The sequence below is a fragment of the Ipomoea triloba genome, chromosome 7 (genome assembly GCF_003576645.1).
Source record: "Ipomoea triloba cultivar NCNSP0323 chromosome 7, ASM357664v1".
NCBI classification, from domain to species: domain Eukaryota; kingdom Viridiplantae; phylum Streptophyta; class Magnoliopsida; order Solanales; family Convolvulaceae; genus Ipomoea; species Ipomoea triloba.
In genome coordinates this window covers 22,003,740-22,020,597 of record NC_044922.1, presented here as the reverse complement: position 1 = coordinate 22,020,597, position 16,858 = coordinate 22,003,740, and the positions used below count along the sequence as shown (strand labels likewise).

The 16,858-nt window shown below is 35.4% G+C and overlaps 2 protein-coding genes across 2 annotated transcripts; both read right to left on the bottom strand.

The window, feature by feature from the left end:
* Positions 1-1,540: 1,540 nt before the first annotated feature.
* LOC116026088 (chitinase 2-like) lies at positions 1,541-2,673 on the bottom strand. The gene has a single exon (XM_031267538.1). The coding sequence runs from the start codon at positions 2,619-2,621 to the stop codon at positions 1,719-1,721; it is 903 nt and encodes a 300-aa protein (XP_031123398.1). The 5' UTR covers positions 2,622-2,673; the 3' UTR covers positions 1,541-1,718.
* Positions 2,674-15,039: 12,366 nt separating this feature from the next.
* On the bottom strand, positions 15,040-16,387 carry LOC116024336 (AT-rich interactive domain-containing protein 1-like). Its single transcript, XM_031265230.1, has 3 exons — positions 16,371-16,387; positions 16,086-16,275; positions 15,040-15,567 (listed from the first exon to the last, which is right to left on the bottom strand). Exons 1-3 carry the CDS (start codon positions 16,385-16,387, stop codon positions 15,100-15,102), a joined length of 675 nt encoding a protein of 224 aa, XP_031121090.1. The 3' UTR covers positions 15,040-15,099.
* Between the last annotated feature and the right edge of the window lie 471 nt (positions 16,388-16,858).

The window sequence follows — 16,858 nt, the reverse complement described above, 5'->3', positions numbered from 1 at the left end:
GTATATCATATCTATACGGTGTCATTTGGTCTACATATTTATACATAAATACACACACACACGGAAGGAACAAAACATTCAACCACAGGAACTCGGAAGGGCAAGAGGTCAATTCAAGGATAAAAAAAAAAAAAAAAAAAAAAAGGCATGCAGACGATGAGAACCCTTAGCTTAGATCATTTAACATTGTTGTGCAATGGTTAGTAGCTTGGTGAAGATGTATACCAGTTCGTCAATTGTCACAGGTTCTTTATTAGTCAATGAGGAGATCATCGCGCGATACTTAAGGCGGAGTGCAATTAAAATCATGGCTTTGTTAAGATACTCACTCGTAGTGGAAATCTATTGACACAAAGACTATAGCTGACTATGGAATCTTAGATATCGTGCCCAAGAAGAAGACCAAAAGGCGACTTCAATAGTCTTTATAGGGCCTAGGAAAATATGTATTTATGAAGATATAAAGAATCTTAGTCAGGATAGGACAATAATACAAGAAAAATGAGAAGAAATTCTAGTGTACCAAGAATACAAGTCCTAATACAGTCCAGTATTTGTAGCTTATTTTCCTCTGTCTTCACTAGGGAAGAAAGGCAGGAGATGTGTACTGGTATTGCTAATTACTTCTCCAAGATCGATGATGACATTTGGAAAAAGATGAATGACCCGTTCAATCTCGAGGAGATCAAGGTTGTCCTCTTCGAAATGGCCCCTTGCAAAGCCCCTAGACCATAGGGCTTTCATGAGGGATTTTTCCAGAAACGGTGGAGCACGGTCAGGAAATCAATCATTGACATTATTATGGCATTTATGAGAATTGACCAGTTACAATAAGGCTTGAACGATAACCTTGTTGCTCTTATTCTTAAAACTGAGAACTCCAGTGAAGATGAGTCAATTTAAATGGATTAGCCTAACCTACAAGCTAAGATCATTATGAAAGTTATGACCAACAAAATTAATAAAATCATGAGTAAGATAATTGGACCGAAACAAAGCAACTTTGTCCCGGATAGGTAAATCATTAACAACATTATCATCTATCAAGAAGTGCTTCATAGCATGAAAAAAGAAAGACAGGAAAAACTGGTACTATGGTGTTGAAAATAGACTTTGAAAAAAAACGTATGATCGCCTCTCCTAGGACTTCATCAAAGAGGCTACGGGCTTCTAATAATGATACACGAATTTAGGAATATTATGGCCTGAGTGACCACAACCAAACTTGCCATACTTTGGAAAGGGGAGCTGTTGGATTGGATAACATTGAGCCTAGGAATCAGACAAAGCGATGGTATTTCCCCTTTCATCTTCGTCCTCTACATGGAGAGACTTAGCCACATCATTCGTGATACGGTCGACCAAGGCAATATGTGATCAATAAGTGCCTTGACATTTTTAGCAAAACACCAGGGCAAAAGGTCAGTCTAAATAAATCCCATATTTATTTCTCTACTAACGTGGACGACCAACTTATCAAATTAAACTCAAAATTCATATCCACAATACTCGCATTAATTAATGTCCACACATTTAAAAATTAAAAACCTTCCCATTATGGTTAATGACTGTTTTTATTTAAAGTTTCAGATCCAAACATTAAACTGCAAAATATCAAACCCAGTACAATATTACAAATATTCCAAGTACAGTATATCAGGAAAAGAAAAGTAGACACACACTATATATAGGGGGAAGAGATCGATAATATAATAATTCTAGTGGGAAATGGCTAGCAGAGCTTGGGACTGCTTCTCGTACTTGAACCCATTTGATTGTGAATCATCAGCGCACCACACAAATATCCCATGGAGTTTCCCCTCACTCTTGAGCCTGCTGCAAGCGGTAAAGAACCCGTTTTCCGGCGACAATCCGCCGCTCCCGCCGGTGATGAAGCTGGCCAACACTCTGCCACCACCGTAGTTATCACTCTGCGTCGAGAAATAGTCCATGAACTGAGACACGGTGGTGCCCTCATCGTACGCGTAGAATTGGAAATTCACGTAGTCTATAGCGTGGCCGTAGCCTTTCCACAGAGCAAGATAGTGGCTCTGGACATCACCGTCCGCGTACGGCGCGATGGACGCGAAGGAAATCACGTTGTTTTTCTTCATGATCGTGATCAAACGCCCTATGCACTCCGCGAACGTCTGCGGGTCGGATTTGAAGTGCTCGTAGTCGATGTCGATCCCGTCGAGGTTGTAGCGCTGGATTATGTCGGTGAGGGAAGACACGGCGTTTGAGACCCACGAATCGATCGAAGAAGGGGTGAAGTAGGCGCTGCCGCCGCCGACGCTGTCGCCGCCTAAGCTCACCGCCACTTTCACGTTGGAGTTTTGGGATTTGACGGCGGAGACGTGGGCCGGGGAGAGATTTTCGGAGTCCCAGAAAACGTTGAACTTCCCATTCGTGGGAGAAGGGGAAGAAGAGGTTGTGTAGTCAATGGCGAAGGAGAGAATGAAGTGAAACTCCACGTTTGGGTTTACCGGCACGTCGGAGAATTTAACGTTGTTGAACTCTGCACCTATGTATTCCCGGAACAGATTCGAGTTCCCAGGTGCGCCCAACACAGGTGTTGTCAAAACCAAAACCAAGAATACTACTAGCTTTGAGAACTCCATTTGTTGTTTTTGAGGAATGTGTTTTGAGTGTGGAGAGCAGAGCAGAAGTGTGCAATTTATAAGGCCAAGGGAGATTAAAAGAAAATAGTAAAATGATGATGTGGAAGGTCAAAGGTGGAGGCTATAAACTTTTAGTTTAATTGCCGTTTAGGGAGTTATATATGTATGAAAGTGATTTGTAAGAATTGTATCTCAGTTTTACCTGCGGAATTGAAGGATAGAACGCTATTTTTGCAGTTTGAAGTTTGACACCAATTTTAGAATTCTACTCTTTTATCATTTACTTTGGTATTAAAGAAATCCACAACTTGAAGGTGTTCATTAGATAAACTTCTTTTACTTCATGCCTAATAAATTACAAATCACATAGAAGAGGTAATTAAATTGCAATAAAAAGACTTGTGTGATAGGCTCAACTTAAGTGTTGTTAGGATCTTTATATTTCTTTTTTTAATATACTTAAATAATCTCAATTTGGCTAGATTAATCTTAAGCCCAAATGACACCATCCCTAAAGTCATTGTCTAAATAAATCACAAGTTCCACAATCAACCAATCGATCAGACCCTAATCGTCACAAGTGATCTAATCCAGCCCTTTAATCATTCTTATTTTGTTTTCAGTGTGATCCGAATCACCACATTCTTTCATTCTGTTGTGATATCAAGTCATGCCATTAACCACTATGCTAAGATCACGGCTCTTTATAATTTATTTAAAATACCGATTAGAGGTGGGAGACATCAAATTCGAACTTATGTTTACAATATTCAAGTACTGTAATTATACTCCAATTTTTTTAGAAATGTACGTGATGCAATAATACTCAACTAGGCAAATGCTATAAGGCTATGTCACTGGCTAGGGGTGATTTAAAAGAAGAACAAAAAATCAAATTAAAAAAATTTTGTATTTTATTGTCTTGAAATTGAGAACACAAATCCTAAGTCTACTTGTATCGTAAAACTTAGTGATTTGGAAGAAATTGTAGGACAAAAGAGATTCTTGAGAATGTACATGTGTTGGGAGGGTTGTAAACAAGGTTACAAATCCTGCAGACCTATTATAGGGGTAGATGGTTGTTTTCTAAAGGCAAAAATTGGAGGTCAATTACTCATGACTTGGGATAGATTGATGTAAATGATGGAATATTTCCTTTGGCTTATGCAATTGTTGAAGGGGAAACAAAATAATTCTGGATTTGGTTTTTAGAACATGTTAAAAAGAACTTGGAGATTTCATATGAGCATAATGTGACCTTTATTTCTGACAAGCAGAAAGGATTAAAACTTGCATTTGAGACTCTTTTCCCTTTAGCAAATCATAGATTTTGTGTGCGACACTTGCACGGCAACATGAAGCTTACTGGGTTTCAAGGTAGAGCAATAAAAGATGTTGTTTCTATGTTAAAAGCGATTAAACTTTGTGGTGAACAAACGGTTAAAAGCGATCGATGTGGTGAACAAGAAACACCTTTGGGTGATTTCTATGTTGTTATTATACTCGAGAGTATAATGTATATTCACCTCAATTGAACGTTGTTACCGAACATGAATATCAAAAGGTTGATATGTTCGGGTCTACCCCAAGAATGTGGGGGTGAGGAAATGTTATTTTGGACAAGCAAAAAACCTTTTAGCAAAGGTTCCCTGCAAGTAACTCGCTAAGGTTCCTTATGAGTGTGGATAGACTTGAGCTATCCTATTGATACTTGAAATGTGGGGGAGGATTGCCAAATGTAATTGTGTTCTTAGTACCCAAGTCCACGTCTCGGACGTACGTAAGAACATGATAAATCAGAAATTCATTGTTCGTTGAAGATGTTTTCTGTGAAGGTCTATTGAGTGACCTAAAACCCAAGCTTAAAGCTATATGTAGCAAGTGAGTTAGGATTGAAAAATCCTGTGATCCAGATTTTCTGACTTGCATATTAGAATGTGTTGAGCACACTCTAACTTGTTAACTAGAAAATGAAGTGGATTTGGTTAGGATTGGAAAATCCTGTGGTCTAGTTTTCTGACGTACTTGTTAGAATGCGATATGCATAGTCTAACTTGTTTACTAGAAAATGGATTAGGTTTTCTGACACGGTTCGTTAGAAAACAAAGCCTCAAATGGATGTAGAAATTGTGTTTTCTACGGATGTCCATGAGAAGTAAAATAAGTTTACCTCTCGTGATTGGACAAAGTCACCTCTCGTGAATGACCAAACTATTCAGGGTTTAATTCTAAAACATTACGGAATTAATTTCATAATTAAGTCCAATTTTGAGAATTAATCTCCTGGTAGTGGTTGGTTGGTACGAAAGGTTGCCAATTGGTTTATACCATAAAAGAGGCTATAAAGGGAAGTAGATTCTATCTCAGAGAATCATACTTGGAACTGGTTGTTCTTCCTCTGGGTTGTAAAACCTTTGGATCTTACGTAGATCATTAGTCGGAAGATATAATCGGTTAATTTCATTGAAGTATAAGGGCAGGCTTGTAATCGAAGATTACTTGCGAGTACCTTGGTTACTTTAATGTGTATTCTCTCGTGATGAGAATAAAATCTATGAGGATGAGACTTGCCTCAACCACTATGTGGGATTTGGAAGTTCATCAAGTGGATGTGAAAACTATTTCTTTATAGTCGAGGAACGACCTAAGGGCTTTGTTGGTTCCACACTATGTAAAAAAGTGGGTAGTTTGGTAAAATCCTTGTATGGTAAAACAATAAGCCTGAAATATTGGCATGTGATGTTTGATCATACAATGAAAAACCAACGAGTTTAGTATAAACAAAGTGACAAAATGTCTATGTATGGTATACGATAGACGGTGATGTTGCTATATGTTTATACACGATAAACTCATTGTGAGTAGAAACGATCGAATGATCAAGTCTACCGAGATCATGTTAATTCAGAGATTTGACATGGAAGATATGGAGTTGGCGAATTTAAATCCTCGGGATTAAAATCGTGTGAAGTCAATCTCATTGTGTTGATTAATTTCTTGCAAAAGGATGATAATCAAGTGACTTAGACAACGATAGATAATAACGTAAAACTATCCAAAAATCTTAGAGATTGTATCTCTCGAGTAGAATACACTCAAGATTATCAGAAAGTTTAATTGTATCTAATGTGTTGTATTTTGGCCAAATATTGCCCTAGGGTTTATAAAACTCAGTAGTTATACGAGTGATAAACACTAGAAGGCAATAGTGAAAAAAAATTATGAGATACCTATGGTATGCTTATGATTTTGGACTGCACTACGGGTGATATCCAAACCATACTTGAAGTGTATAGTATGTTAACCGGATATCATAAGGACGTTAAGTCCATGAGTGGCTACACGGTTGATGTGAGCCGGGGTAGTCAGTCAAAGTGGAAATTCTCTTAATAGCTAGATCCGTGTTGGAATCTACGCTGAAAGCCTTTGACACATGTGTGTCACGAGAGGTTGAATTGCTATTCCATTCTTGTTGAGAATATTCCTAAGCTGGAAAAACTCATACCTCCAATGTTGTTGCTTTGCGATAGTCAAACAAATAATTGGTAGAGTATAGAGTTGTATGGTAGGTCTAGACTTATAAGTCTAAGACATAATATCATTAAACAATTTCTCGCAACTGATGTTGTCTCTATTGACTATAAGGTCAAAGGATAACGTAGCAGCTGCTAACCCGAGGGTTATAAATCGTAGTTGAGAAATTGATACGAGGAATGGGTCTAAAGCCCTTGGTATTAAAAATTCCATAGTGGATACCCAACCTAGCTGGCACCTAGGTTCTATGGGACAACTAAATTATGGAATGAACGCGTCACTGTGGGGGTCCCAGACCCCTACCACTCCTCGTTAAAATAGTGACTCCCGATCGAGGCTAGCACACTAGTGCTTTAATGATTCGATTGCCATCTGACATATGTTGTGTATGCAATGTCAATGGACATATGTTGAGTTGCGGGAAACTCGAGAAAAAATCACCTATGTGAGAGAGAAGTGTGGGTCACTTCAAAGGAGAATTGAACTGGGCTCAATTCTTTAGAAACTCTTGCAGAACTAGGAACGGTGTCCCACGACCAAATTAAAATGCTCTGGCAGTCGATTCAAAGATATCGCGTTCTGTCGTACAGCCAGTAGGGTATATAGATCTCACAAGGCAAGGTTCAAAGGGTTACACCTACCTCTACTATGCAGGAATCAACCGTTAAACACAGTTGTTTCCGTTTTTCAAAATTACCCCAAAAGCAATTTTCATTCATGTGGGGGATTGTTGGAAAAAATAGCATAAATGGCATTTTAAGTTGTCATTTTGTGGTATAAATATATGTGGGGTTCACTTCCTATTTGGGTCAGGTTAAAGTGGATTCGGGTTCTTCGTAATTAGACGAAGAGATCGATATATTATATGCTCAAAATGGATAATGGGTGAATGAGAAATTGATTATCAAAGTAGACCCATTTGAGATGAAATTTGGGTGTGGAAAAGCTTTAAGTAAAGCCTTTTGTCCCACATTGGTTTGGGAAGAAGATTTGACCCACTATATATACAAGGGTCTTTTATGACTTGTTAACTTGTATAGCATAGATGCTCTCTCTCGCGCGTAGGGGGGTGCAAATCAAATCCCAAATTGAGCCTGAAAAGGCTTAACTCGTGTACGCTGGCACCTGAGGGCACGAATGTCAATATTGGCAGTCTCGATATTAATAGGTTACATTGCCATTAATCCTTCATCTCCTATATATATTTCTAGGTGAGCAATAGCATTTGAGATATACCTATACACGACATACATATTTTTCCATCTCGAAACTCTACTCGACCTTCCTTCAAGCCACCTGTGTTCATCCCACGTTCTCGTTCGCCGGGTCCCAAGTTTGTGTGCTCAAACGCAGGGATCGTAGTACGTTTTATCCTGGGAAACCTAGGCTGCAACGCTCCAGCACCCCGAGAGGCGATAAATAAGGTTTTAAGGAGAGTGGCAACACGACTCGTGCTTACAACTACCCCAAGTTTGTCCATCTTCGTCCCCAAGTTATTCAGGTTTATTTATCCTTGTGTGGTTTTATTTTCCTGGAATTATTTATTTATTTTATCGTGGATTTTCTATTTGCTCCATTTTCTTGGGTTTTTCGAGAATTACTTCCAACAAAACTTATGATAGAAATATCACAGTTGTTGACAACACTTGTGCCTCAAGCTCTATTGCTCTTACTATTTCACATGATGATTTGGATCTTGAACTTAAAATGATAGTAGAGTGTCAGAAGTGCTTTGATTCGTTAAGGTGGAAATAAGAATTGAGGGTGTGCTCAACTCACTGAATAAGAGAAAAGTTTTTGCCTCTATAGTACAAACACTAGAGAATGTTAACCTTGTAAGTTATAAATGGTTGTTCGTACAAAAGAGAAATGAGAATAATGAGGTGGTGAGATATAAAACGAGATTAGTAGCTCAAGGGTTTATGCAGAGACCTGGAATGAATTTTGATCAAACCTACTCTCCCGTCATGGATGGCATTACGTTTTGTTACTTAATATCACTAGCAATAGCAATGAATTTAGTTATGCCTTTGATAGACGTAGTGACTTCATATTTATATAGGTCACTAGACGCTGGTATTTATATGAAAATCCCTAATGAATTTAAAATTTGCAAAGTTTGAGAAAATGAACATCGTGACATGTTTATAATCAAGTTATAAAGGTGTTTATATGGCCTGAAATAGTCGGGTAGAATGTGGTACAACCGACTTAGTGAATTCTTTCTGAAGAAGGGATATGTAAACAATGATGTGTGCCCTTGTGTGTTCATTAAGATGTCACAAATGGCGGCTTTTGTATTATCTTAGTTTATGTTGATGACATTAACATTGTTGGAACACCCAAGGAGCTTGAAGATGCTAGTTCATGCATAAAGACGTAGTTTGAAATAAAGGACTTGGGGAAAACCAAGTATTGTCTCGGCCTGCAAATCGAGCATCGGCAAATTATTATGTGGATCGTGGTCTACATAGGTCCAAAATGACGTCGTTTTTATGTTAAAAAAATTCCATGCTTCGCGCGCGTGTTAGAATAATTAACATTCTGGGGTAAGATAATGTATTTTATGAGTTAGAATAATGTATAATGTACTTTATGTCTTATAATAATGAAATTTATGTGGGAAGATAATGTATTTTATGAGTTAGAATAATGTATTTTATGTGTTAGAATAATGAAATTTCTGGGGTAAGATATTGTATTTTATGACTTAGAATAATGTAATTTATGTGTTAGAATAATGTAATTTCTTGGGTAAGATAATGTATTTATGAGTTAGAATAATGTACTTTATGAGTTAGAATAATGCATAATGTATAACGTATTTTATGTGTTAGAATAATAAAATTTCTGGGGTAAGATAATAAATTTTGTGAGTTAGAATAATGTATTTTATGTGTATTGGACCTGATCCAAACAGCTGTGTGGATCACGGTTCACGTAATAATGATTGTCGAGCATCTCCCTGAAATGAGTTTTTGTACACCAGTCAACCTACTTAAAGAAGGTATTAGAGAGATTCTATATGGATATATCTCATCCACTTAGCACACCAATGGTCGTCCCATCTCTAAAAGTATATAAAGACTCACTTTTTGAGTGTACTCAGTGTTTTCACCGCTGGACACAATGACTAATCCCCTCGTTGAATTGTAGACACCTCTAATGGGTGGGACAACTAGCCTAGAGATTTAAGGCTACTACATACCCAAGGTTAAGGATCGAACCCTTGACGTTTGATTAAGGAGGATCGTAACGCTTTACAACACAATTCACACACACACACACACATATACTTTTACATGAATGTGTTTGATTAAGTAGTCTCATACTCAGGTCAAAATTTGCTGTCTGTATAGACAATTCAATTGATTTCTAGGTGGTAGGTTGTGGGATGGTAATGACACTTATCAAACATTGGCAGCCGCACAGTGAGAGTTTTGCCCAAGTAGGCAAAGTCAAAATCTCCTTAATAAGTGTAGGTTTGTAAGAATTGTATCTTTATTTTCAAATGCAAAAGTATGAAACTTATTTTTTGAAATGTGGTAAAGTTTGTAATATTGCATTACTACCCACATTCTAATTCCTATACCATCACTTTACTCCCTTACATAGCAATCTATGATAAGACATTTTCATCATGTGAGTGCTACTAAAAGTGCTTAAATCAAGAGTATGAGTGTGTGAATAAAAATTAGGGGTAAATGTAGCATTTTTCACTTTTATATATGATCTAGAATTGAATCTAAAACTTTTTATATCGATCAAGTTTTAAATCTACATGATTACATTCTTATATTTGGTACTTTCTCTATAAATATATTTTATGTATATAGTTCTCAATTTTTTTTAGATATATAGAAAAAAGAAACAAAAGACATAAACCACAAAAATCTATATCACATCCCACCAATGACATCTGCCAAGAAACAGAGGAAATAAACTAAATAAAAACAATGTACAATTGATCAGCTGCAACCCCAAATACAAATACCCAGTCAACCTAGCTAGCATGGCCTGCAAAATATGTACACTTGTATATATAAACACAAGTCTATAAGCCGAACCAACTCAAATGCAAACTCTATAAAAGAATGTAACATTAGACATCTATAATTAAAAAAAAAAAAAAAACAAATAAAAGACATGTAAAGTCATGAAATCGCATGGTGACAAATTTATAAATTTTAAACAACTTTACGCGTTTGTAATTAAATAATGTAATCGTGTAAATTACACATTAAAAAATATAGAGACATTACACGTCTGTAGTTAAATACAACAGACAATTAAAGTCTTACCACAATAATAATAATAATAATAATAATAATAATAATAATAATAATAATAATAAATATGCTTTACGGTACCTTTCATTTAAACGCTAATCAACACCACTCTCTCAAACCAGATTTGGAAAATCCAGATCTGAAATGCCTCCTCCTACGTTGTTTCCGCCTCAACACGCCAACGTATAGTAGGAGACGCATGTTCCTCCATTATTTCCATCTTAGCACGATAATGGAAATGGCAGTGCGTGCCTCCTTCGTCGTCTTCACCTCAAGATGACAATGCCCCCTCCATTATTATTTCTTTTTCTAGTTGATGTTTTTTGCTCAAACAAAAAGACTTAGGGAAAAAAATTTAATTTATTATTTTCAAATTCCCTACTACAATTATAGGATTTTACGTTATTTTTTTCCTAATTTATGTAGGTTATTAAAGTGACGTAAAAAAGTACCGACGTAGTGTATTAACTTATACATGTTTGTTTTTGAACTGACGTGTATACTATCGTGTATATATGTTGGTTTTGTATCAAAAGCAACATATATTCAATTTTTTTTAAAAAAAGTATTAAATGCGAATATACCTACAAATAAATTTGACAAGCATAAGACTTTTGTTGTTGATAATTTTTACTTGCACGGGGCAAACATGGAATAAGAAAACTTTTAACAAATCTTTATTAAGATTGAAATGGCACGATGTAGGGAAAACTAAATGAGAATGATAAAATTAGAAGGTATAATGCAAGATAAAAAAAAAAAAAAACAAAAATGCATAAGTACATTAATTACCAGTACAACGAGTTACATTAGAACATCCATATCAGTTTGGCACTTTTCAAGATTTGTTATGAGCCAACAAGGAGAGAGAAGAAACAAAGAAAAAAGGAAAAAAAAAAAAAAAGAAAAAAGAAAGTCTGAAGCGTGATTCACGAAATTTTTATTTTTACTTTTAAAAAGGTAAGAGAAGACGCGCCAACAGGCGAGTGCACCGTCTGGGCGTGTAATGAGCAGGGAAAGAATTTTGCTTTGACTTTTCTCTCACATGTGGGCCCTCAAAAATCTTAAACTTGCCGGAGTAAAAACTTGGCCAAAAACTTATTCCCACACTAGTTAAAAATCTATCCTTAATTTTGTGGTCTGCAAAAACCCCATAAAATAAAAACTTGTGTGAGACCGTCTCACCGTAAGACGGGTCGGGTTGGGTCGGGTCAATATGTAAATGTAATATTGTATGCACAAATGTCATACTTATATGCTCAAATGTAATATTAACCAGGAATAAATTTTTTGTTACTTATAAGGGTAAATGTAATACTTTTAAGGGAAAATACAATACTTTTACATTTCGATTAAAAAGTGTTACATTTTTCTTCAAAAGTATTATATTTGCCCTTATAAGTAAGGGGCACTTGTCAACATGAATTATTATGAAAAATGTATTACTTTTTAACTTATAAGTAACAAAAATTGTATTCTTAATTAGTATTATATTTGAACATATAAGTATGACATTTGCATGTTGCTTCGACTCGACCCGTCTCACAAATAAAGATCCGTGAGACAGTCTCACACAAGTGTGACAGAAGTGTGGATGCTTTTAACAGAACTTTATTTTGAATTATGACTTGTGATGCAATCTATTATACCAACAAAACATTTGTTGTTATAACCTACACATTAGTTAACGAGATTTGACTAATGATATTTACAACTAAAATTTTCATAATAGTAAGATTACTATTAGTATATAACATTTATGTATTTAGAATTGCATTAAAAGTACGATTAATTTTTTTTAAAAAAAAAACTAAATTATAAAATAATAAAAATACTAAAGAAATTTAAAAATAATAAAGAGTTTAATTTGTTTAACCAATGAATAGTAAATGTGGCCGATACAGATTAAGTACATATTAAAATTTATTTTCACTTTTGATTGCATTGCTATCCAGTCATTTTTACATTTTATCCTTTAAGTAGCAATTTTGTAACACCTTGGTGCTTTTAATTTGGGGAGTAAATATATGATTTCAAACTAAAAGTATGACATATCCTGATTGTTTTCTTTGCTGAAAATTATTTGATCCTATGGACTAGATATGGGTTTTAAAAAATTATATTAAATGTGATAAATGTTATAATAAGAATACCTGTTAGCTCATATATGATAGATCAAAGAGAAATTGCACAGAGAAAGAGTAGATGAAGGACAAAACCAATTGAAAGTATGGGAGTGTCTTCCATCATCTATTCATTTAAATTACAAGAACACTTATATATACAAGGTACAATAAAGGCACATACATAATGATGAATAATTGCATCAGTTAGACCGTTACAAACGTTACAAAGCTACCTAATAATGTCCTCCATAAATCTATTATTTTGGACCATGGTCTGAAGTAAGTATCATTTTAATTATATTTCAGTTTATTTGACAATATTGCTATTGATGTGTAGCAAAAATGAGTGATGGTGAGTGTACGGGTGTGAAATGTCGTTCCGCTGAGGATTGGGGGTTATGGCACGCAATATGCAATCACAAAACTAGGCACTAACATAAGGAAATCGACAAGAAGCTAAGCAAACGACAACAAGGTAAAACAAACACATATAAACAATAGATAAATACAAAATAAAGAAATATGACTCAAGTTAGGGGCATTACCATTTAGATGCATTAACACTTAAGTTTGGGGGAAGAACATTAACCCTATGTTCTTGAGGCAAGCACAAAGGAATCCAAGTTTCCACAAGGATTAGAACAAAGGTTGTCACATTTCCATGGTGTATCAATCTAAGTTCTTGAAGAACAAAAACTATTTAAGCCCCAAATTTACCCCTATTTCCATAGAAGAGAAAATGGGTTTGAGATTGGGTTAGCTCAAGTCTCCCATCCAATTTCCATTGAGATGGAAGACTTTCCAAAGACAAACAACAATTATTATACACTAATCATTGAAAGATAGAAATAAACCCAATTCAAACTCAAGAACCCTAAATGGGTTTCTTCCCCTTTTTCACAATAATCACAAGCTAAGCATCAAAATAGATAATACAACCCTAACTCAAGCCCATAAACTAACTACTCATGATTAAATAGCATAAAGAACATAAAAACACAAGTAATAAACATAAATCTTACAAAAGAAAAGAGATAAAGGAAAGAAAGCTTCTCTATTGAAATGGGTGGAAGAATCTTGAAATCCAAGCTTCAAAACCAAGATTACAAGCTCCAAAAGTGTTAAAATACATAGATCTAAGCCTAATCTAACCTAAAAATATGAAAGGAAGTGAATGAGAGTATTTAGGGTTCAATCATGGGTCAAAACCAGGTTGAAAATGCTCAAAACGAGCTTAAATAATAACAAAGCATGTGCGAAACGGCCACCCACATGCCCATTTCAGTGCCCATTTCTTTTTGGCCGAATTACATTGCATTCTCATTGTGTAAGCAGAATTCTGTGACTCTACTTTGACTTATAGGCTATTTTTCACCCTCAAAAACACTTCATTATCCTTTGTGGTCTTCAACAAAGTTGTAGCCCTTTAAGTTGGCTTTCCAATGGCGCAAGAATCACTTCATGTGGACATTCCTAGGCTAAGATATGGTCAAAATACCGAACAGTGGCAGATTTGGACGAAATCTGTAAGTTTGGACGATTTTGACCCCTTTGTCTTCCTTTTTAAGCTTTAATATCTGCATGGTAGTTGTAGCCCTTTGAGTTTTCGTTCCAATGGCATAAGAATCACTCAATTTGGATATTTATAGGCGGAGTTATCGTCCAATGACTAAGACGTCGATGTGCAGAAATTTCAACACCTTGACCTTTTGCTTCTCTTTTGTTTTAGTTTGCCCAAATGACCAATACCATTGAAAATACAACTCTTAGGCCCTCTTGGAAGTGTTGCACCCATCTCCATAGTTTCTCCTTGGCTCTCATTGACTCCAAATGCATCTAAAATGTTTCTTTTGACTCTAGTTCTCTTCAAAATGCATGAAAATATTCATCTTTGCTTCCAAATAAAAAATCCTTGCAAAACAACACACAATTTAGTCATATTCTCATTAAATTTGGAATGATCTATAAGAAAAATAGCATAGTGAAAGGGAGAAAAATATAAACAAATGAGCACTTATCAGCTATGTTTTTTAGTTTCATATTCTACACATAGTAGCTTCGTATTTTACTACAGTTTCATTTGACATTATACATTATTTTAGTAAGTTTAATTATAGTAATGTTGAAGTATTATTTTAATTACACTTCAAATCCATATGACAATATATGTTACTGTATAGCCTTGGATTTTAGTTTTTCATTTTGTACTCTCACATGTTTCATTATAGCAATACTAAAAAATCATTTTAATTATACTACAGTTTCATTTGACAATAATGTTATATGTTTTATAGTTTCATTTTACACACAGAATAATTTTATTATAGTAATAACACCAAAGTATATATCCCCTTGTATATGGGAATGGAGTTGAAGAGTACATATAATACTGATTTACAATTAAAAAAGGTTATCCCTTTTCATCTTAAATAGACAGTATATCATGCACCCAAATCCTCTCCCCCTCCCTCGTAATTTGAAAAAAATGGACCACGGTGATACAGTAACGGTACGGGATGTAGATTCATTTCAATATACAAAACGCCTTTTCTTCAGACAACGGGAGTTTGTCTCCTCGTCATCGGTGCCGGCGGCTTCACGATGATCCGACCTTGTTTCCTTGCTAAATCTCCGAGGGAGATAAACGTTGAAGTAGTAATTGAGGATGCTGTGTTTGTTGTGGGAGGGAAAAGCCGCCATGGCAGCCTGCAAAAAGCTTTTACCTTGAGATAATAATGGATTATTCCTTTTCACAATTGACTCAAACTTGCGCTGCTCCCGTAGACTCCATTGATCGGAAACATCTTCTCCCATTTCATCAAATCTCCATTCCTGAAACGCAGGCCCCAGTTCAGATTCCAGCTTTTTTCTTTCTTCACCCACATGCCTTCTCACACATTCAACTGATCCAGGCGACCCACAGTTGCAGAACTCTGGTCTCCCTTTCCCAATTCTCGCCTCGTTTGTTTCCTCTGGGTCATTCTTGATTGGCCATACCTGCAATCATTATTGTGTGGACCATGATTCACCCAGTTGGGTGCATCATACTATCAAATAATGTACACTCAGTATAGGGCTGATTTTTTAATTTGAGTGGCCTGTGCTGATAAATAAGTGAGGCCTTATCAAAGTATAAATAAACTGTGAATTAAAGAAAAGTGATATGTGTAAATATTACGGAGTATAATTTTTTTTTGAAATAATACGTAGTAGAATTTAGATCAGTCCTAATTTTTAGCCAATATAATCACAAATACATATACTAACTACTGGGTCAGAGCTGGACGAGGGGCCCCAAAATTTTGGGACCCTGTGCAGTTGCACATCTTGCACGCCCTAAAATCCGGCCCTGATTCAGTATAAAAATAATGTTCTTTGTATTGAGGGGATGCATATTATTTGTGTATTAAATATACATTATATTATATAATATACATCCAGTACACAAATAATGTACATTTAATATATTAAAAATGTATTTTTTGTTATGGTCAACGCAATAATTTGCCCCGTACCTGTGTACCCAACCATTTTGATTCCTTCTCTATGTCATTATTGGGCGGACCAATCCAGTCCGGCAAGTCGGCTTGAAACCGGGGCCCTACCGGAATCGCGACCGGATTGAGGCTTTCATCCTGGATGTAATCCAACCATTTTGCTTCCACTTCTGGATTCTTCCTTGATGCTTGCTTGGTCTCCTGTATTCTTTTATCACCACAATATCAAACAGGTATTAGACTACAAATAGCAGAAAATATAGATGATGATTAGATTTAATTTACACAGTTTTGACATCTCACCTTTTCAAAGTATTCATTTTTATCTGGAATACAACAAACATACAGCAGCTAGAAAAGATTTATACTTTTAAATCATCATGTCTTTTAACTTTGAAAAGATTTATGGAAGAGTTGTGTCTATTAAATTTTTTTTTTCTAATGAAAACATAAAATAGAAAAAAACATGTACATTAAACCTTAAAATTATCCACAGTTACTAGGTAATTAACGCAGATGTTCAACAACAAATTTGAAACCCTTGTCCTGTAATTGAAAAAAAAAAATGACATTATATTATATGGGCAAGAAGATCGAAGCAATATAACTAGGGGTGAACTATGTTATTTTCTAGTGTTAATAATTGACAGAATCAAAATTTTGTTACTTATTCGTGTGTGATTGAAAAATGTCCAATTAATTAAGCAAAAAAAAAGATAGTCAAATTATACCATCGTTATACCGTGGACCAGGGTCCACAGTGCAATTGTGGACTCTGGTCCTAAACAACG

Bases quoted from the DNA above. Each gene is read 5' to 3' on its own strand.
- LOC116024336 (XM_031265230.1), bottom strand. The intron at 15,568-16,085 runs GTACGGGGCAAA...TAATGATTGCAG, and splicing joins CAAAATGGTTGGGTACACAG to GTATGGCCAATCAAGAATGA.
- LOC116026088 (XM_031267538.1), bottom strand. From the start codon at position 2,621: ATGGAGTTCTCAAAGCTAGTAGTATTCTTGGTTTTGGTTTTGACAACA.